At 39.2% G+C, this 14283-nt stretch overlaps 1 protein-coding gene across 3 annotated transcripts; it reads right to left on the bottom strand.

The window, feature by feature from the left end:
• Positions 1-143: 143 nt before the first annotated feature.
• On the bottom strand, positions 144-9720 carry LOC117819828. 3 transcript variants are annotated; one of them, XM_034693305.1, is made up of 6 exons: positions 9517-9595; positions 8807-8884; positions 5057-5362; positions 4661-4942; positions 4432-4549; positions 949-4237 (listed from the first exon to the last, which is right to left on the bottom strand). In XM_034693305.1, exons 2-6 carry the CDS (start codon positions 8847-8849, stop codon positions 4165-4167), a joined length of 822 nt encoding a protein of 273 aa, XP_034549196.1. In that variant the 5' UTR covers positions 8850-8884; positions 9517-9595; the 3' UTR covers positions 949-4164. The 3 variants fall into 3 exon arrangements, with proteins under 3 accessions (XP_034549195.1, XP_034549197.1, XP_034549196.1); XM_034693304.1 differs by having other exon boundaries at positions 144-4237; positions 8807-9688; XM_034693306.1 differs by lacking the exon at positions 8807-8884 and having other exon boundaries at positions 145-4237; positions 9517-9720.
• Between the last annotated feature and the right edge of the window lie 4563 nt (positions 9721-14283).

Raw genomic sequence — 14283 nt, 5'->3', positions numbered from 1 at the left:
GAGTGTGTGCTAGGGTAACCGCATACAGCAGGACATGTAAACATTGATACATGTTATATCTTTCAGTGAAGGAGTAATGATGAAATTACAATTTTTGAAAAGATACAACCAGTGGTGGACAAAGTACACAGCTTCATTACTTAAGATAAGATAAAACATCCTTTATTCGTCCCACAACGGGGAAATTTAAGTGTCACAGCAGCAAAGTAGACAGTGCAAAAGAGTATAAAGCAAACAAGAGCCTAGCAATTATTAAAAAGTTATTAGCAATTCAAATTAAAGAGGTAAAAATAAGCATATCTTATTACATATATACACAACTAAATAAGTGAATTTACAAATATTTCCAAAACCAATGACGTGGTGAAAATGTGCACAGACTTGTAGCCTAGGTATAAACAATGTACAGAACAGAACTGGGAAGATGGGTAGAAAGACGTATTGCACATGTAAGAAGAGAAGGATGAACTGGATTGGGGAAATATTGCTCTTGAGTCCGTTTAGGAGATGTAGTTGTTAATGGTTATAGAGTCTGACCACTGCAGGAAGAAAAGACTTGCGTCATCTCTCCTTGAGGCACCGCGGGTGAAGAAGTCTGTCACTGAACGAGCTACCCAGTGTTGTTATGGTCTCCTGGAGGGGGTGTGACGTGTTGTCCATCAGAGAAGATAGCTTTGCTATCATCCTCCTGTCAGCCACCACCTCCACAGGGTCCAGTGGGCAGCCCAGGACAGAGCTGGCCTTCTTCACCAGTCAAAGTATAGATCCTCCTGGTCAAATATTACTCCAATACAAGTGAAAGTTGCTATGTCAAATAATTACTTGAGTTAAAGTACTGAAGTACTTCATTTTGAAAATACTTAAGTATTCAAAGTACTTTTTAAAAAAATCTCAAACGTTGTATTTCTAAATACATAAGTGCAGTCAAGAATACATAGGAGTGCATTTTGTTACATTCTGTTTATTTAGAAACCATTACTTGAAATCTCAAAAACTATACCATGGAATAAAAAAAGCAACAAAGTTACTCCAAGCACAGACAACTTAGTTTGAAATGTTCATCTGGAATGAAACAAATGTTGCGTAGCTCAACACGCTTTCTCAGGTTGGACTGTGAATGTTTGTATGTTTGGGCAGAGTGGGAAACAAGGAGAACATTTCAAAACCTCTAACATGGGCTGAAGATATGGCCATGGGTGCTCCAGTGGAGAATTATTTACTTTGTTACTGTCTACCACTGGATACATGTTATATCTTTCAGTAAAGGAGTAATGATGAAATTACAATTTTTGAAGAGATACAACACACATTTATGCCTCAAAAGTATTATTTTGTGGAGATTATAATTACCACGAGATGAATATATCGGGGCTGCACGGTGGTGCAGTGGGTAGCGCTGTTGCCTCACAGCTAGAAGGTTCCTGGTTGGAATCCCTGGTCGGGCAGGTGTGGAGTTTGTATGTTCTCCCCGTGCATGCGTGGGTTCTCTCCGGGTACTCCGGCTTCCTCCCACAGTCCAAAAACATGCCCACCAGGTTGTTTGATCAATCTGAATTGCCCGTAGGTGTTAGTGTGTGCGTGAATTGTTGTCTGTCTCTCTGTGTTAGCCCTTTGATAGGTTGGCGACCTGTCCAGGGTGTACCCTGCCTTCCGCCCGAAGCCAGCTGGGATAGGCTCCAGCCCCCCATGACCCCCAACGGGATATCGGTCAAGATAATGGATGGATGGATGAATATATCGACCACTCTCTACATGTAGCCTACAATAGCACACCTGAGCTTAACTTGGCAAGTAATAGAAACATCCTATCTTTTTAATGTATTATTCCTGAGTGTATATTTAATTATATTGTATACATTACATTACATATACAGCCAATTGTCTCAACGTGTAAAAAACATTCAATGATAATACCATGGAAGAATTTGGTGTGCTCACTCGCTATATTGTGTTGTTTACCAAAGGCTTGAAGCCAACTGTGATACAATGCATCAAATGGAAACATTTAGGTTTAACATTGTACATAGCCCCTTTACAAAAACAATTACCCAACCAAATTAACTACAACATCAACAGAAAAAAAACAATATTCACAGTAAAGAATTTCACAAAGTGATTAAGTAATGCAAAAAAAAAAAAGGCTTATACTAAAGACAAAAATAAAGACAAAACTCAGTGACTGGATGTGTAGGTTAAAGTAGATTTGTATCTTCTCAGCAAAGCACCTTCAGTGTAAGTTATCTGATATCTTCATAAACCTTCATTAAGTCCACAGGTTTCAGCAGTTTACATATTTTTGCAATTCATTATCTTCCCAGATTTGCCAAGGTTTAGGTTCAGTTTGCAGGTTCGGAGAAGTAAGGCAGCTTAGTAAAAGAAAATATGAGCTGAGTACTGGATAAATCATCCTGACCAGCAGGATGGTTCCCAAGTTATGGGAGTGCATTAACATCTTTTCAGACTAAAGATAAGTCCTGGTGGAAGCATCAAGTGTAGGTTCTAAGTAGGAAATCTAACAGACATTACCTTTTGGTTTAGTCATACACTGCCCTTCAAAAAAAAAAAAATCTCCACCTGGATTTAATGGAGCAAATAGGTAAGAGCCTTCCATTGGATAATTACTGCAGTGATGAATATGTTTCAGCTGGCAACTAGGTCCGAAGACATATCCTGTAATCGTGGAAAGGATGTTTATCTGTTTCAGAAGGGTCAGATAATTGGCAAAGCAAACAACTCAGAGTCTAGACCTCAGCCCCATTGGAAATCTTTGGAATGTGCTGGAGAAGACTTTGCGCAGCGGTCCTACTCTCCTATCATCAATACAAGATCTTAAGAAGTGAATCTAACTCTGGTTGGAAATAAATGTTTTGACATTGCAGAAGTGTATCAAATCGATACCACAGTGAATGTGTGCCGTACTCAAAGCTGAATGCGGTCCAACAAAATATTAGAGCAGGGGTGTCCAAACTTTTTTCAAAGAGGGCTACATTTGATGCTGTCAGAATTCCTCAGGGCCAGTGGCTCCTACTGAGCCTTAGTTATCATAAAAGCTATATATGAACTCTTTTTAATAATGTTTTTTTTCCTTAATAAATCAGTAACTAGGTATTCCTCGGTTCTCCACAAGCTACATAAACATTGGCAAACTTTATCTTCTTCTGGAGGAAAATATTTTCATTAGGGTCTGGCAATGTGGGAAAATATTCTCATTATTTTTCTATGACTGGATTTCATCACACTTCTTTTTCATGTTGTTTTTTTAGACTTTTCTGACCAGCAGACAACATTTTTAGAACAAAATAATTATTTTTAAAAAGTTTAATGCACCAAATTTTGCCTTTCTGCAAAATTTCATAATTTTGATCTTGTCTTGTGTCCTCTTTTGTGTCTTCTGAACTTTATGTTCATCAAAAACATTTTCACATCATGATAAAAACATTAATTTGAAAACCTGTCAACTTTAAGAGTTCTTGTGTTTCTTCTTTATTGCCATCTTGCAGAATTCCCTGTGCTTATGATTCATTATGTGATTAATTTCTTTGCTATAATATAATGGAAGCTTGGGGCCATAAATAAATGGACCTTGGGCCGCGATTGGCCCCCGGGCCGTACTTTGGACATGCCTGTATTAGAGTGTGCAAATTTTCTTGGGACGGGCAGTGTATCTCTCTGTATTTAAGTGTGCCTTCTTTGATTTTATGATGCACTAAAGGAACACCTATCTTGACAGTATAGGACATTAAATTATCAAATGGAGTCAGTTTTATGCTGTAATTCTGTAATAATGGACATTTATCATTGTACTTAAATCAAAAGCCACTGTAATATTCCTCAGAGTGCTAACACTAAGTATGTTTAAACCAATTCAGATTTTTGTATATAAAGTCAATCGTTTTTTACCTTGAAAAAAAACAGCTGCTCTAATACTGCTTTTTTTATGGAAGAACATAAGCATCATTATTGGCATCAACAGAATCAACAAGGGATCACACATCTGGCTTTGTTATGATGACAAACATTTTGTAGGGTTCTTGGGTGTATCTAATCACATTGAGCCTGAACACTTGCCTGCAAATATTCAGAAAGAGCTCACAGTAAAGACAGGATTCAACCTGCCTGCAAACCGTCTGCTGGCAGGTTGCCTATACTAAACAGCAGAAATGTTCACAGATTGTCACAATTAAGTTCTGTGTGTTTATTTAAAGGCGTGTCTTCTTCTCTCCTCCTGTTCAAACTTCTAAAAAGGAATAGAAAATAAAACACCTTGTTTAGAGATCCAGTAGCATTGACAGATTTACACACAAAATACCCGAACTGGTGTCAACTTGATTAAGCAACAGCAACAAGTATTACGCAACTCTGGTTTCACAGGTTGAAACAAACATGTTTTTGAATAAAGAAGTGTCATCGAAACAAGCTTATAACACGTACCGGGAAATTCTCCAACGATGGCACAGAAACAGAAAGACGCCAAACGCCAACGTAAGCGGAATTATCACTGTGCATCTCCTGGCATATCCGAGTTCTGGTGTTTTCACAGGCTCTGGAACTAATGAGAAAAAAAAATAGCACCAGGACTCAGAAGGAGATCTCATTCACAAGGAAAGTAGAAATAGGCTTGATTTCAGTTTCATCCTTCATAAATAAACAATTTTCTTACGTTTCTCTTCCTCGCAGCGTTCAGTTTTAGTTGATATGACTTTCGCCTTGACATGACATGTAGGTTTTGAAGAAATGTTTTGATAGGTGGTTAATACAGTTTTGAATTGGTAGAGGCCAGTGGAAGCATCCCATGTGTCCTTACGGGATATGATATACATGGAGGAGTTGGTAAGAGGCTTTCCATCCAGTCTCCACGAAATATCAGCATCTTTGTAGTCTCCTCTGATGTCACACTGGAAACTTTTCATACTAGAATTCTTCTCACAGACATAGTACGTGGCTGGTGAGAGAAAACGTATGGGTAAAATAGTACAAGATTATGTGACATGTACTTCAATTGAATTAGTGAATAAAGTAGTGATCAATGTTGTAGGTGTGTGCAATAATGACTCACCAGAGATATTCAGATTTATATGCTCTTGTTTGTACCCTGGCTTGTAAAAAGCGCATATGTATTTCCCATGGTCCTTCGCTGTGATGTCGTTTAGGAGTAGAGAACAGTTGTTGCTATCCTCAAACACTTTGAGCCTGCAGTTCCATCCAGAAAAATTGGAAGTGCTAGTGTTGTATGTGCAGAGCGCTTTCTTTACTGGTTTTTCCATCTGCCACTGAAGCATCGAATTCAAGGGTCTCCCTGTGCAGTTGCATGGCAGAGAGACATTGCGATCTGAGATTCCGACGTTGATAGTCACCTCACCACCTAGCGCAGAAAGGTGAATGGGGATTAGTTCTGTGTTCTGCAGGGTAATTCTGATCAACAAAAAGCGTTTCAATCCTCAAGTCAAAATCTTGGAGGAGCACCAGAGGTTTTGCTTTGTCTTGGTGATGATTTTGTTTCTTTCACTTTTGATTCAAACCTGTTTTGATTTTTTTTTAAGTCACACTCTGTATTGTTTGGAAGAAGTAGAAATCAACAGACCTCTGTTAATATCAACTCCACAGCCAGTTTTTAAGAAAACTGCAAATGAAGGGCACAGTGGATCAGGAGCTCTTTGACTTTGTATTTTTCTGCTATGATTACTGAACAAAATATGAAAATCTTTGTGATGTAAGTTTAATGGATTTACTTATAGACTCGCTTTTGGAATGTTCCACACGTGTAAGAGTTAAGTAACTAATTAATTTACATCCTGCCAAAGAATCAATCATCCGATCAATCTTTCAACAGCGCCAAATCACAACAAACGTTATCTCGAGACGCTTTTACAAACGCATCAGGTCAATGCCGTACTCTGTTAAATTGTTAACAGACTTCAAACACCAAGACAGGATATGACTCAGTCTTATCTCATCCCAATCCACGATGAGCATTGCACCTTGCAGTGTTTAGCAAGTTACAGAGGCGAGGAAAAACGTCCTTTAAACAGAATGATGTCAACAAAGTAAAATGAAAACAAGTTCAAAAAGGCTGATATAAAATGTGAAAATATAACATTTTCATTTACATAACTTAAGATCAAGTTAACTCATGAGTTAGGTTAACCAATAATTTTAGCGTCAGATTTTTACAACAGGAAAAATCATTGAAAATGTATCAGTGTAAATAAGGTAACTTAAGGTATGTTATTAATCATCTCATGGCCTCAAAGTGATTACACCTCTAGGGCTTCTTAATCTTAGAAGCATATTTCAAACACACATAATTAGGAAAAGACGGGGGTTAACCTGTTTTCTGAATAGACCATGGATGTAAGAACTTGTCGTCATCTTGGAAAGTTAAAATTATACCTGTTTTTCAGGTGAGACAGAATGCCATACACAGTTTTAATAGGGCAGGAAACAATGGCTCACATGAAATGTAACAATCAAAGTTAACTGACAAATGCAGCAATGGAAAACAATTATTCTGTTTATGCAAAAGAGTAAGGGTTAGCTTAGCTTACGTGTAATGAGGTATGATGTATTTGCAGTTGTGCTCATAAGTTTACATACCCTGGCAGAATTTGTGATTTTTTGGGGGGCCATTTTTCAGTGACTATGAATGATAAGAGAGATGAGAAAAACTATTTTGTCACTCATGGTTAGTGGTTGGGTGAAGCCATTTATTGTCAAACATCTGTGTTTACTCTTTTTATATTATAATGACAACAGAACCTACCCAAGAAATCATAAATTCTGCCAGGGTATTTAAAATTATGAGCATAACTGTATCTACATTACATTATGCTTTGTTATGCAAATTGTCATTGTAAAATATTGCTCTTGTAAACATTATATACCCTCTGAACTGAGTTACAACTACAGCAATAAAACAAGATTAAGAGTAATTTCTTCAAATGGTCCGCACCCACACAGACCTGTGTAAATTGTCTTTTTCCTTTCACGCTCTACAACTTTGGAATGAGCTACAGGGCATACTTAACCAGGACTTTTTACCATCTTTTGACATGGTTTAAAGTAGCAACTACAGAAAGATACGTCCTACAGCAGGAGTACTTTTGAATACACCAACCTGACCGTTTCCTCTGACTTTTCTGTTCACAAAGCACTGCACAGCCACTCCTCATTATCACTTTGTTCTCTTCAAGAGCAAAAGAAAGGAAACATCTGCAGAGTCCAGGATTACTAAGACTGGAAACAATAAGCCCAGCCTTCAGCATCAAATTGAATGCACAGGGAGATTTATATCGCAGATAAAAAGTATGATGGGTTACTGTTCAAATATTGACAAAACATCCTCAGTTAGAATTGAGGTTCGCAAGGAAGCACAGCATCAGCACAGCGTTATACAGGATTTACAAACTGGTTCAATTCAGTCTTCTCACATATGGTTTAGGCATCTAACTACATATTTTGATAACCCAAATTTATTTCCCCCCCTTTTTTTCAAAATTGGATTTGCGTTATGGAACAATAAAACAAGTCAAGGGATAGCATAATGTGAAAGGAGAACACTGTCAACAACATGCTGAAATGGCACATGTGAAAACATATGTGACAAAACTATAGACCACCAACCAAAGAGCCAACCAAAATGATGTCAGTACACTTGTGACTTCCCATAGAAAAATAAATTTAGATAGGAGATCTCAAAAGTGTTTCATTTATGTCTCCTAGACAACAATGAGATCTGTTTGAAAGCAAAATGAGACTATAGCTTATGTCTCCTGTTTCTCATTCTTGCCTCCAGAAAAAAGTTGCAAAAAGTCTCAGCTTAGTCTCCCTTTCAGTTCAAAAGGAGATCTGGTCAGAATCTGAAATGATTCTCAGGTATTTCTCAAGTGTTGTGACTCCTTTTGACCTCAGGTGGAGAAATCAGGGAGCTCTCTCAATTGTCTGGTGGCCTAGCGGTCTAAGCGCCCCACATACAGGGGATACAGTCCTCATTGCAGGGGTTGCCGGTTTGATTCCCGGCCGGTCAACAATTTCCTGCATGTCTTCCCCCGCTCACTACTCCCCACATTTCCTGTCTCTCGTCAGCTGTCCTATCAAATAAAGCCCACAAATATATTTAAAAAAAGAGAAGAAAATTAGCCATTAATGAGATCTCTCATTTAAGTCTCAAATAAGACTCATGTCATGGTCTGAACTATTTCTCCTAGTGAATTTTAGGAGAAACTAATGAGAAACGAATGAGAACAATTTGAAACTTGAATGAGGCTGAAGAGAGAATCTCAATTTTGTCTCCAGAGACTTAGAAGAGAAAGCCTTGAGCAGTAAAATGTTCCTCTGACCTTAACCATAACAAAACTAAATAGAGAACAATATGAGGTGTTATCAATTTACCACCTTACCTTATTGGAGCTCTAACACAACACTGATTTTATGTACATTTAGATACAATGACAACGACAGGCTGAAAAATAGTTCTGTTCACATATAGAAAAAAAAGCATTAATAAGCAGTGTAACGCACATTTGTTGGATTGTGGTGTGAAATTTAACCGGGTAGCTGTTGTTCAATATGTGTACAATAAGCCAATAAAAATTTCCATTGAACTTTCACCCAGAAATTCTGTATCGTGGAATAGGGGGAGCTGGTGTCACGTTAAATGAAGAATCTGTCTGATGGTTAAGTTTACAGTGCATGTTCAAAATGTCTTGATTCTAATACTGACTCTTCACATGTCATGTAACCTTAACTATACGACATGTTTAGCCCATAAATTAATCCGTTGCATAGTTTGAATGATTGACATGCTTACCTGACACAAGTAACGCCATGAACATTCCCAGAAATATCCTCATGTTGCACACTTTGGATGTAGATGACGTCTCAGACACTTCGAATAGAGTAATTTTAACAGTAAATTACGCAGTATAACGGCGCCTTGTTTACGTATGATTACATTCACAGATCAGATGATTTAATCAGATTGAATCCCCAGCAACCTCAAGGAGTCGGAAAGACATCCATACACGCCCGTCTTCAGTTTTCTTGTGAAGAAAAGTGAAAGTAATGATAGCCATAATGACCTCAGCTTCCGTGATAAAAGTATGAGATAAGGTTACCGCCCCGTCCACATTCCCACAGATTTGATCGGTGGTGTACTCGGGGGGGAGACCACCCCTCCTGGTGCTATCATGTCGAAATGTAGTAGGTAAAACGTTAAAAATGTCCTTCTCTAGTGCCCTTTCAGAGGGAAATGCATGGAAAGGTGACCTCTAGATAGAGCTGTAGTCTGGCTTTAAAAGTTAAACCCGACCCGAGCCTGACAGAATTCTGCCCGAACCCGTCCGAACCCGAATGACTTAGATTTTTTAAAGCCCGAACCTGTTTACAGACCGACTGCCCCGACATTATTCATTACTGATCTGGCTAATTTTGTGAGTTTTGGGTAGGTCTGTTGATCTTCCACCAGCCAAGAACATCGGTTTCATCTTCCATGACAGTCATTTTAATGTAGCATGATACCTCGTCGTCTTCCCAGTCAGCTTGCTTTGCATTTTCCCACTCCTCAAAATTTGCTCTTTTTGCTGGAGGATGAGCGCGCTCGTCTCTGGAGAGCTCTGGGTCTCGAGTCTCCACATATCGTCGTGCACCTGCACCGTGCACAGCTTGCAGTAGAGCACGGGCATGAGCGTGTACGGCCTCCCTGTCTGAGTGTGGCAACCCGACAGTCGGGTCAGGTCGGGTCGGTTTGGGTTCAGACAAATATCTTCAGCTCTACCTCTAGATCAGTTTTTCTCAAAGTTGGGTCCGCGAACCATAGCGTGGGGGTCCGTGAAATAATTTGAATACATTTCTAATAAATTATAAAATTGTGCTCTGTCATTACAAAACAGCATATACACCATTTTTATGATACCATTTGTTGGCTCAAAGGGATATTTGAGTCTTGCTACTGTTCATTTTCTGAAAGCGTATAGATCAATCACTTGAAAAGTATAAATGCTGTCCAATTGAGTCCACAAGGAATGAAATGACCCTCTGTTTTAAAGTATAAAAGTAGCATTTACTTGATTCAAATTGAAGTGTAATCTGTTTATCACTATTGTAACGCCGTACCTTGTTTAATCTCTTCAGATCTGTTAAACTGTTACTGCGTTAACTTAAAACTTAATTAAATATATTTCAGGGCTGTGGGGAAGAAATAGCACGGGACAACTTCTGCTCTGCGTCGTGATGCCTTTAATGACCCTTCAACAACGTTGGACAACTGCACATCAAACTCGTGACACATTTACTTAACCTCAGACAATATCACCCTGAGCAACCTTAAAGAAGCAGTGCAATATATGAAACAGTAGTCTTTCAAACTTCATTAAAGACTTAATGATATAAACACTTAGACCAAAATAAAATCTCATCTTACACTATGGTACAGGTCTGAAGTATTTACATTGATACGTTTTACAATACAAATAGTTCCAAGGGCAACCAAAACCATTTTTATCCTAACCCTAGGGTTAGGGTAAGGGTTGTGATTATGATTAGGGTTATGGTTAGGGTTATGATTAGGGTTAGGGTTAGTGTTATGATTAGGGTAAGGGTTATGATAAGGGTTTAGGGTTAGGGTTAGGATTATGGTTAGGGTTACGATTAGGGTTAGGATAAGGGTTAGGGTTAGAATTAGGGTTAGGGTTCGGGTTAGGATTAGGATTATGATTAAGGTTAGGGTTAGGGTTAGAACCAGAACTAAGCTAAAGCAAACAGAACCAGAACCAAACTCATGCAAACAGAACCAGAACCAATCTCAAGCAAACAGAACCAGAACCAGAACCAGAACCGAACCAGAACCGGACCAGAACCGAACCAAAACCGAACCAGAACTGAACCAGAACCGAACCAAAACCAGAACCGATCTAAAGCAAACAGAACAAGAACCAAGTAAACCAAACCACAACCGAACCAGAACTGAACCAAAACCAGAACCAGAACCAGAACCAAACTAAAGCAAACAGAACCAGAATCAGAACCAAGCAAACAGAATCAGAACCAGAACAAACTCAAGCAAACAGAACCAGAACCAACTCAAGTAAACAGAACCAGAACCAAACTCAAGCAAACACAACCAAAACCAAACTCAAGCAAACAGAACCAGAACCAGAACCAAACTCAAGCAAACAGAACCAGAACCAAACTCAAGCAAACAGAACCAGAACCAAACTCGAGCAAACATTATTAATGTCCTCAGTGCAGGTTGGCATTGAGAAAAATCAGATGCCTCAGATTGGCTGATCCGATTTCTCCTTAGTGAGTATTTGCCCTGTCTTTGAAAAGAACCCTAACGCTAACCCTCTCAGAAGGAACAGATGAAGCCATGATACACAACCTCCTCTCAATCACCTGTATCCTATATCCTCACAAGTGATTGGTAGAATGGCCGCCATGCTGGCCAATCAAAACAAAGTTCTGCTGTGAGCAGAGCTGGGGCTGAGCACTGTGAGAGCTAAGCAGCGAAATGAAAAAACTGGGAGCTGGCTCTCTCTCGATGCGAGCCGGCTCTTCTGATTCACTATAAAGCATCGGCTCTCAGAGCCGCAGCTTTTGATCATGAAACATCACTAATGGTTAGGGTTAGGGTTATGATAAGGGTTATGGTTATGATTACCGTTAGGGTTAGGGTTAGGGTTAGGATTAGGATTAGGGTTAGGGTTATGATAAGGGTTATGGTTATGATTACCGTTAGGGTTAGGGTTAGGGTTAGGATTAGGATTAGGGTTAGGGTTATGATAAGGGTTATGGTTATGATTACCGTTAGGGTTAGGGTTAGGATTAGGATTAGGGTTAGGGTTATGATTAGGGTTAGGGTTAGGGTTAGGGTGAGGATTAGGGTTAGGGTTAGGGTTAGGGTAAGGATTAGGGTTAGGGTTAGGGTTAGGGTTAGGGTGAGGATTAGGGTTAGGGTTATGATAAGGGTTAGGGTTAGGGTTATGATTAGGGTTAGGGTTATGATTAGGATTAGGGTTAGGGTTATGATTAGGATTAGGGTAAGGGTTAGGGTTATGATTAGGATTAGGGTTAGGGTTATGATTAGGATTAGGGTTAGGGTTATGATTAGGATTAGGGTTAGGGTTAGGGTTATGATTAGGATTAGGGTTAGGGTTAGGGTTAGGGTTATGATTAGGGTTATGGTTATGATAAGGGTTAGGGTTAGGATTAGGGTTAGGGTTAGGGTTATGATTAGGGTTATGGTTATGATTAGGGTTAGGGTTATGATTAGGGTTAGGGTTAGGGTGAGGATTAGGGTTAGGGTTAGGGTTAGGGTTATGATTAGGGTTAGGGTGAGGATTAGGGTTAGGGTTAGGGTGAGGATTAGGGTTAGGATTAGGGTTAGGGTGAGGATTAGGGTTAGGGTTATGATAAGGGTTAGGGTTAGGGTTATGATTAGGGTTAGGGTTAGGGTTATGATTAGGGTTAGGGTTAGGGTTATGATTAGGATTAGGGTTAGGGTTAGGGTTATGATTAGGATTAGGGTTAGGGTTAGGGTTATGATTAGGGTTATGGTTATGATTACCGTTAGGGTTAGGGTTATGCTTAGGATTAGGGTTAGGGTTATGATAAGGGTTAGGGTTAGGGTTATGATTAGGGTTAGGGTTAGGGTTATGATTAGGATTAGGGTTAGGGTTATGATTAGGATTAGGGTTAGGGTTAGGGTTATGATTAGGATTAGGGTTAGTGTTAGGGTTATGATAAGGGTTATGGTTATGATTAGGGTTAGGGTTATGATTAGGGTTAGGGTTAGGGTGAGGATTAGGGTTAGGGTTAGGGTTATGATTAGGGTTAGGGTGAGGATTAGGGTTAGGGTTAGGGTGAGGATTAGGGTTAGGATTAGGGTTAGGGTGAGGATTAGGGTTAGGGTTATGATAAGGGTTAGGGTTAGGGTTATGATTAGGGTTAGGGTTAGGGTTATGATTAGGGTTAGGGTTAGGGTTATGATTAGGATTAGGGTTAGGGTTAGGGTTATGATTAGGATTAGGGTTAGGGTTAGGGTTAGGGTTATGATTAGGGTTATGGTTATGATTACCGTTAGGGTTAGGGTTATGCTTAGGATTAGGGTTAGGGTTATGATAAGGGTTAGGGTTAGGGTTATGATTAGGGTTAGGGTTAGGGTTATGATTAGGATTAGGGTTAGGGTTATGATTAGGATTAGGGTTAGGGTTAGGGTTATGATTAGGATTAGGGTTAGGGTTAGGGTTATGATTAGGGTTAGGGTTAGGGTGAGGATTATGGGTTAGGGTTAGGGTTATGATTACCGTTAGGGTTAGGGTTATGCTTAGGGTTAGGGTTAGGGTTATGATTACCGTTTGGGTTAGGGTTATGCTTAGGGTTATGATTAGGGTTAGGGTTAGGGTGAGGATTATGGGTTAGGGTTATGGTTATGATTACCGTTAGGGTTAGGGTTATGATAAGGGTTAGGGTTAGGATTAGGGTTAGGGTTAGGATTAGGATTAGGGTTAGGGTTAGGGTTATGATTACCGTTAGGGTTAGGGTTAGGGTTATGATTAGGGTTATGGTTATGATTAGGGTTAGGGTTATGATTAGGGTTAGGGTTATGCTTAGGGTTAGGGTTATGATAAGGGTTAGGGTGAGGATTAGGGTTAGGGTTAGGGTTATGATTAGGGTTAGGGTTATGATTAGGGTTAGGGTTATGATTAGGGTTAGCGTATGGATTAGGGTTATGATTAAGGTTGGGGTTAGGGTTAGATCCAGAACGAAGCTCAAGCTTCAAGCTATTTTCTGAATTACCGTAGTGTTTTCTGAAGTGTCGTAGTTTTTTTTATTTTGAATTGCCGTAGTGTTTTTTTATTTTGAATTGCCGTATTGTTTTTTTTTTTAATTGCCATAGTGTTTTTTTTTTAATTGCTGTAGTATTATCTGAATTCCTGTAGTGTTTTCTAAAGTGTCTTAGTGTTTGTTTTTTTGAATTGCCTTAGTGTTTTTTTATTTTGAATTGCCGTAGTGTTTTTTTATTTTGAATTGCCTTAGTGTTTTCTGATATTCGATGTACTTTGCACTTCAGGGCCACCGTAACCATCAGACATAAATTCGACATCTCCAGGAAACCTTTATAAAAAAAAACAGATTAAATTAAATGTATGGATGCATGTCCACTTGGGGTTTCTTAGCCAATAAAACATACACAATTGCACAATAAATTGCAGACGTATACATACGCATGGTCACAGAGACACACACACACCTGCACACACGTACACACAAACACACCCCGCCCGC

Source organism: Notolabrus celidotus, chromosome 10 (genome assembly GCF_009762535.1).
Source record: "Notolabrus celidotus isolate fNotCel1 chromosome 10, fNotCel1.pri, whole genome shotgun sequence".
Classification (NCBI taxonomy): Eukaryota; Metazoa; Chordata; class Actinopteri; order Labriformes; family Labridae; genus Notolabrus; species Notolabrus celidotus.
Note: the sequence above shows the minus strand (reverse complement) of the source record. Positions and strands in the feature narration are given on the sequence as shown.

Bases quoted from the DNA above. Each gene is read 5' to 3' on its own strand.
- LOC117819828 (XM_034693304.1), bottom strand. From the start codon at position 8,849: ATGAGGATATTTCTGGGAATGTTCATGGCGTTACTTGTGTCAG. The intron at 5,363-8,806 runs GTAAGCATGTCA...TTTCTGCGCTAG, and splicing joins CATGGCGTTACTTGTGTCAG to GTGGTGAGGTGACTATCAAC. The intron at 4,550-4,660 runs GTAAGAAAATTG...TTTTCTCATTAG, and splicing joins ACGCTGCGAGGAAGAGAAAC to TTCCAGAGCCTGTGAAAACA.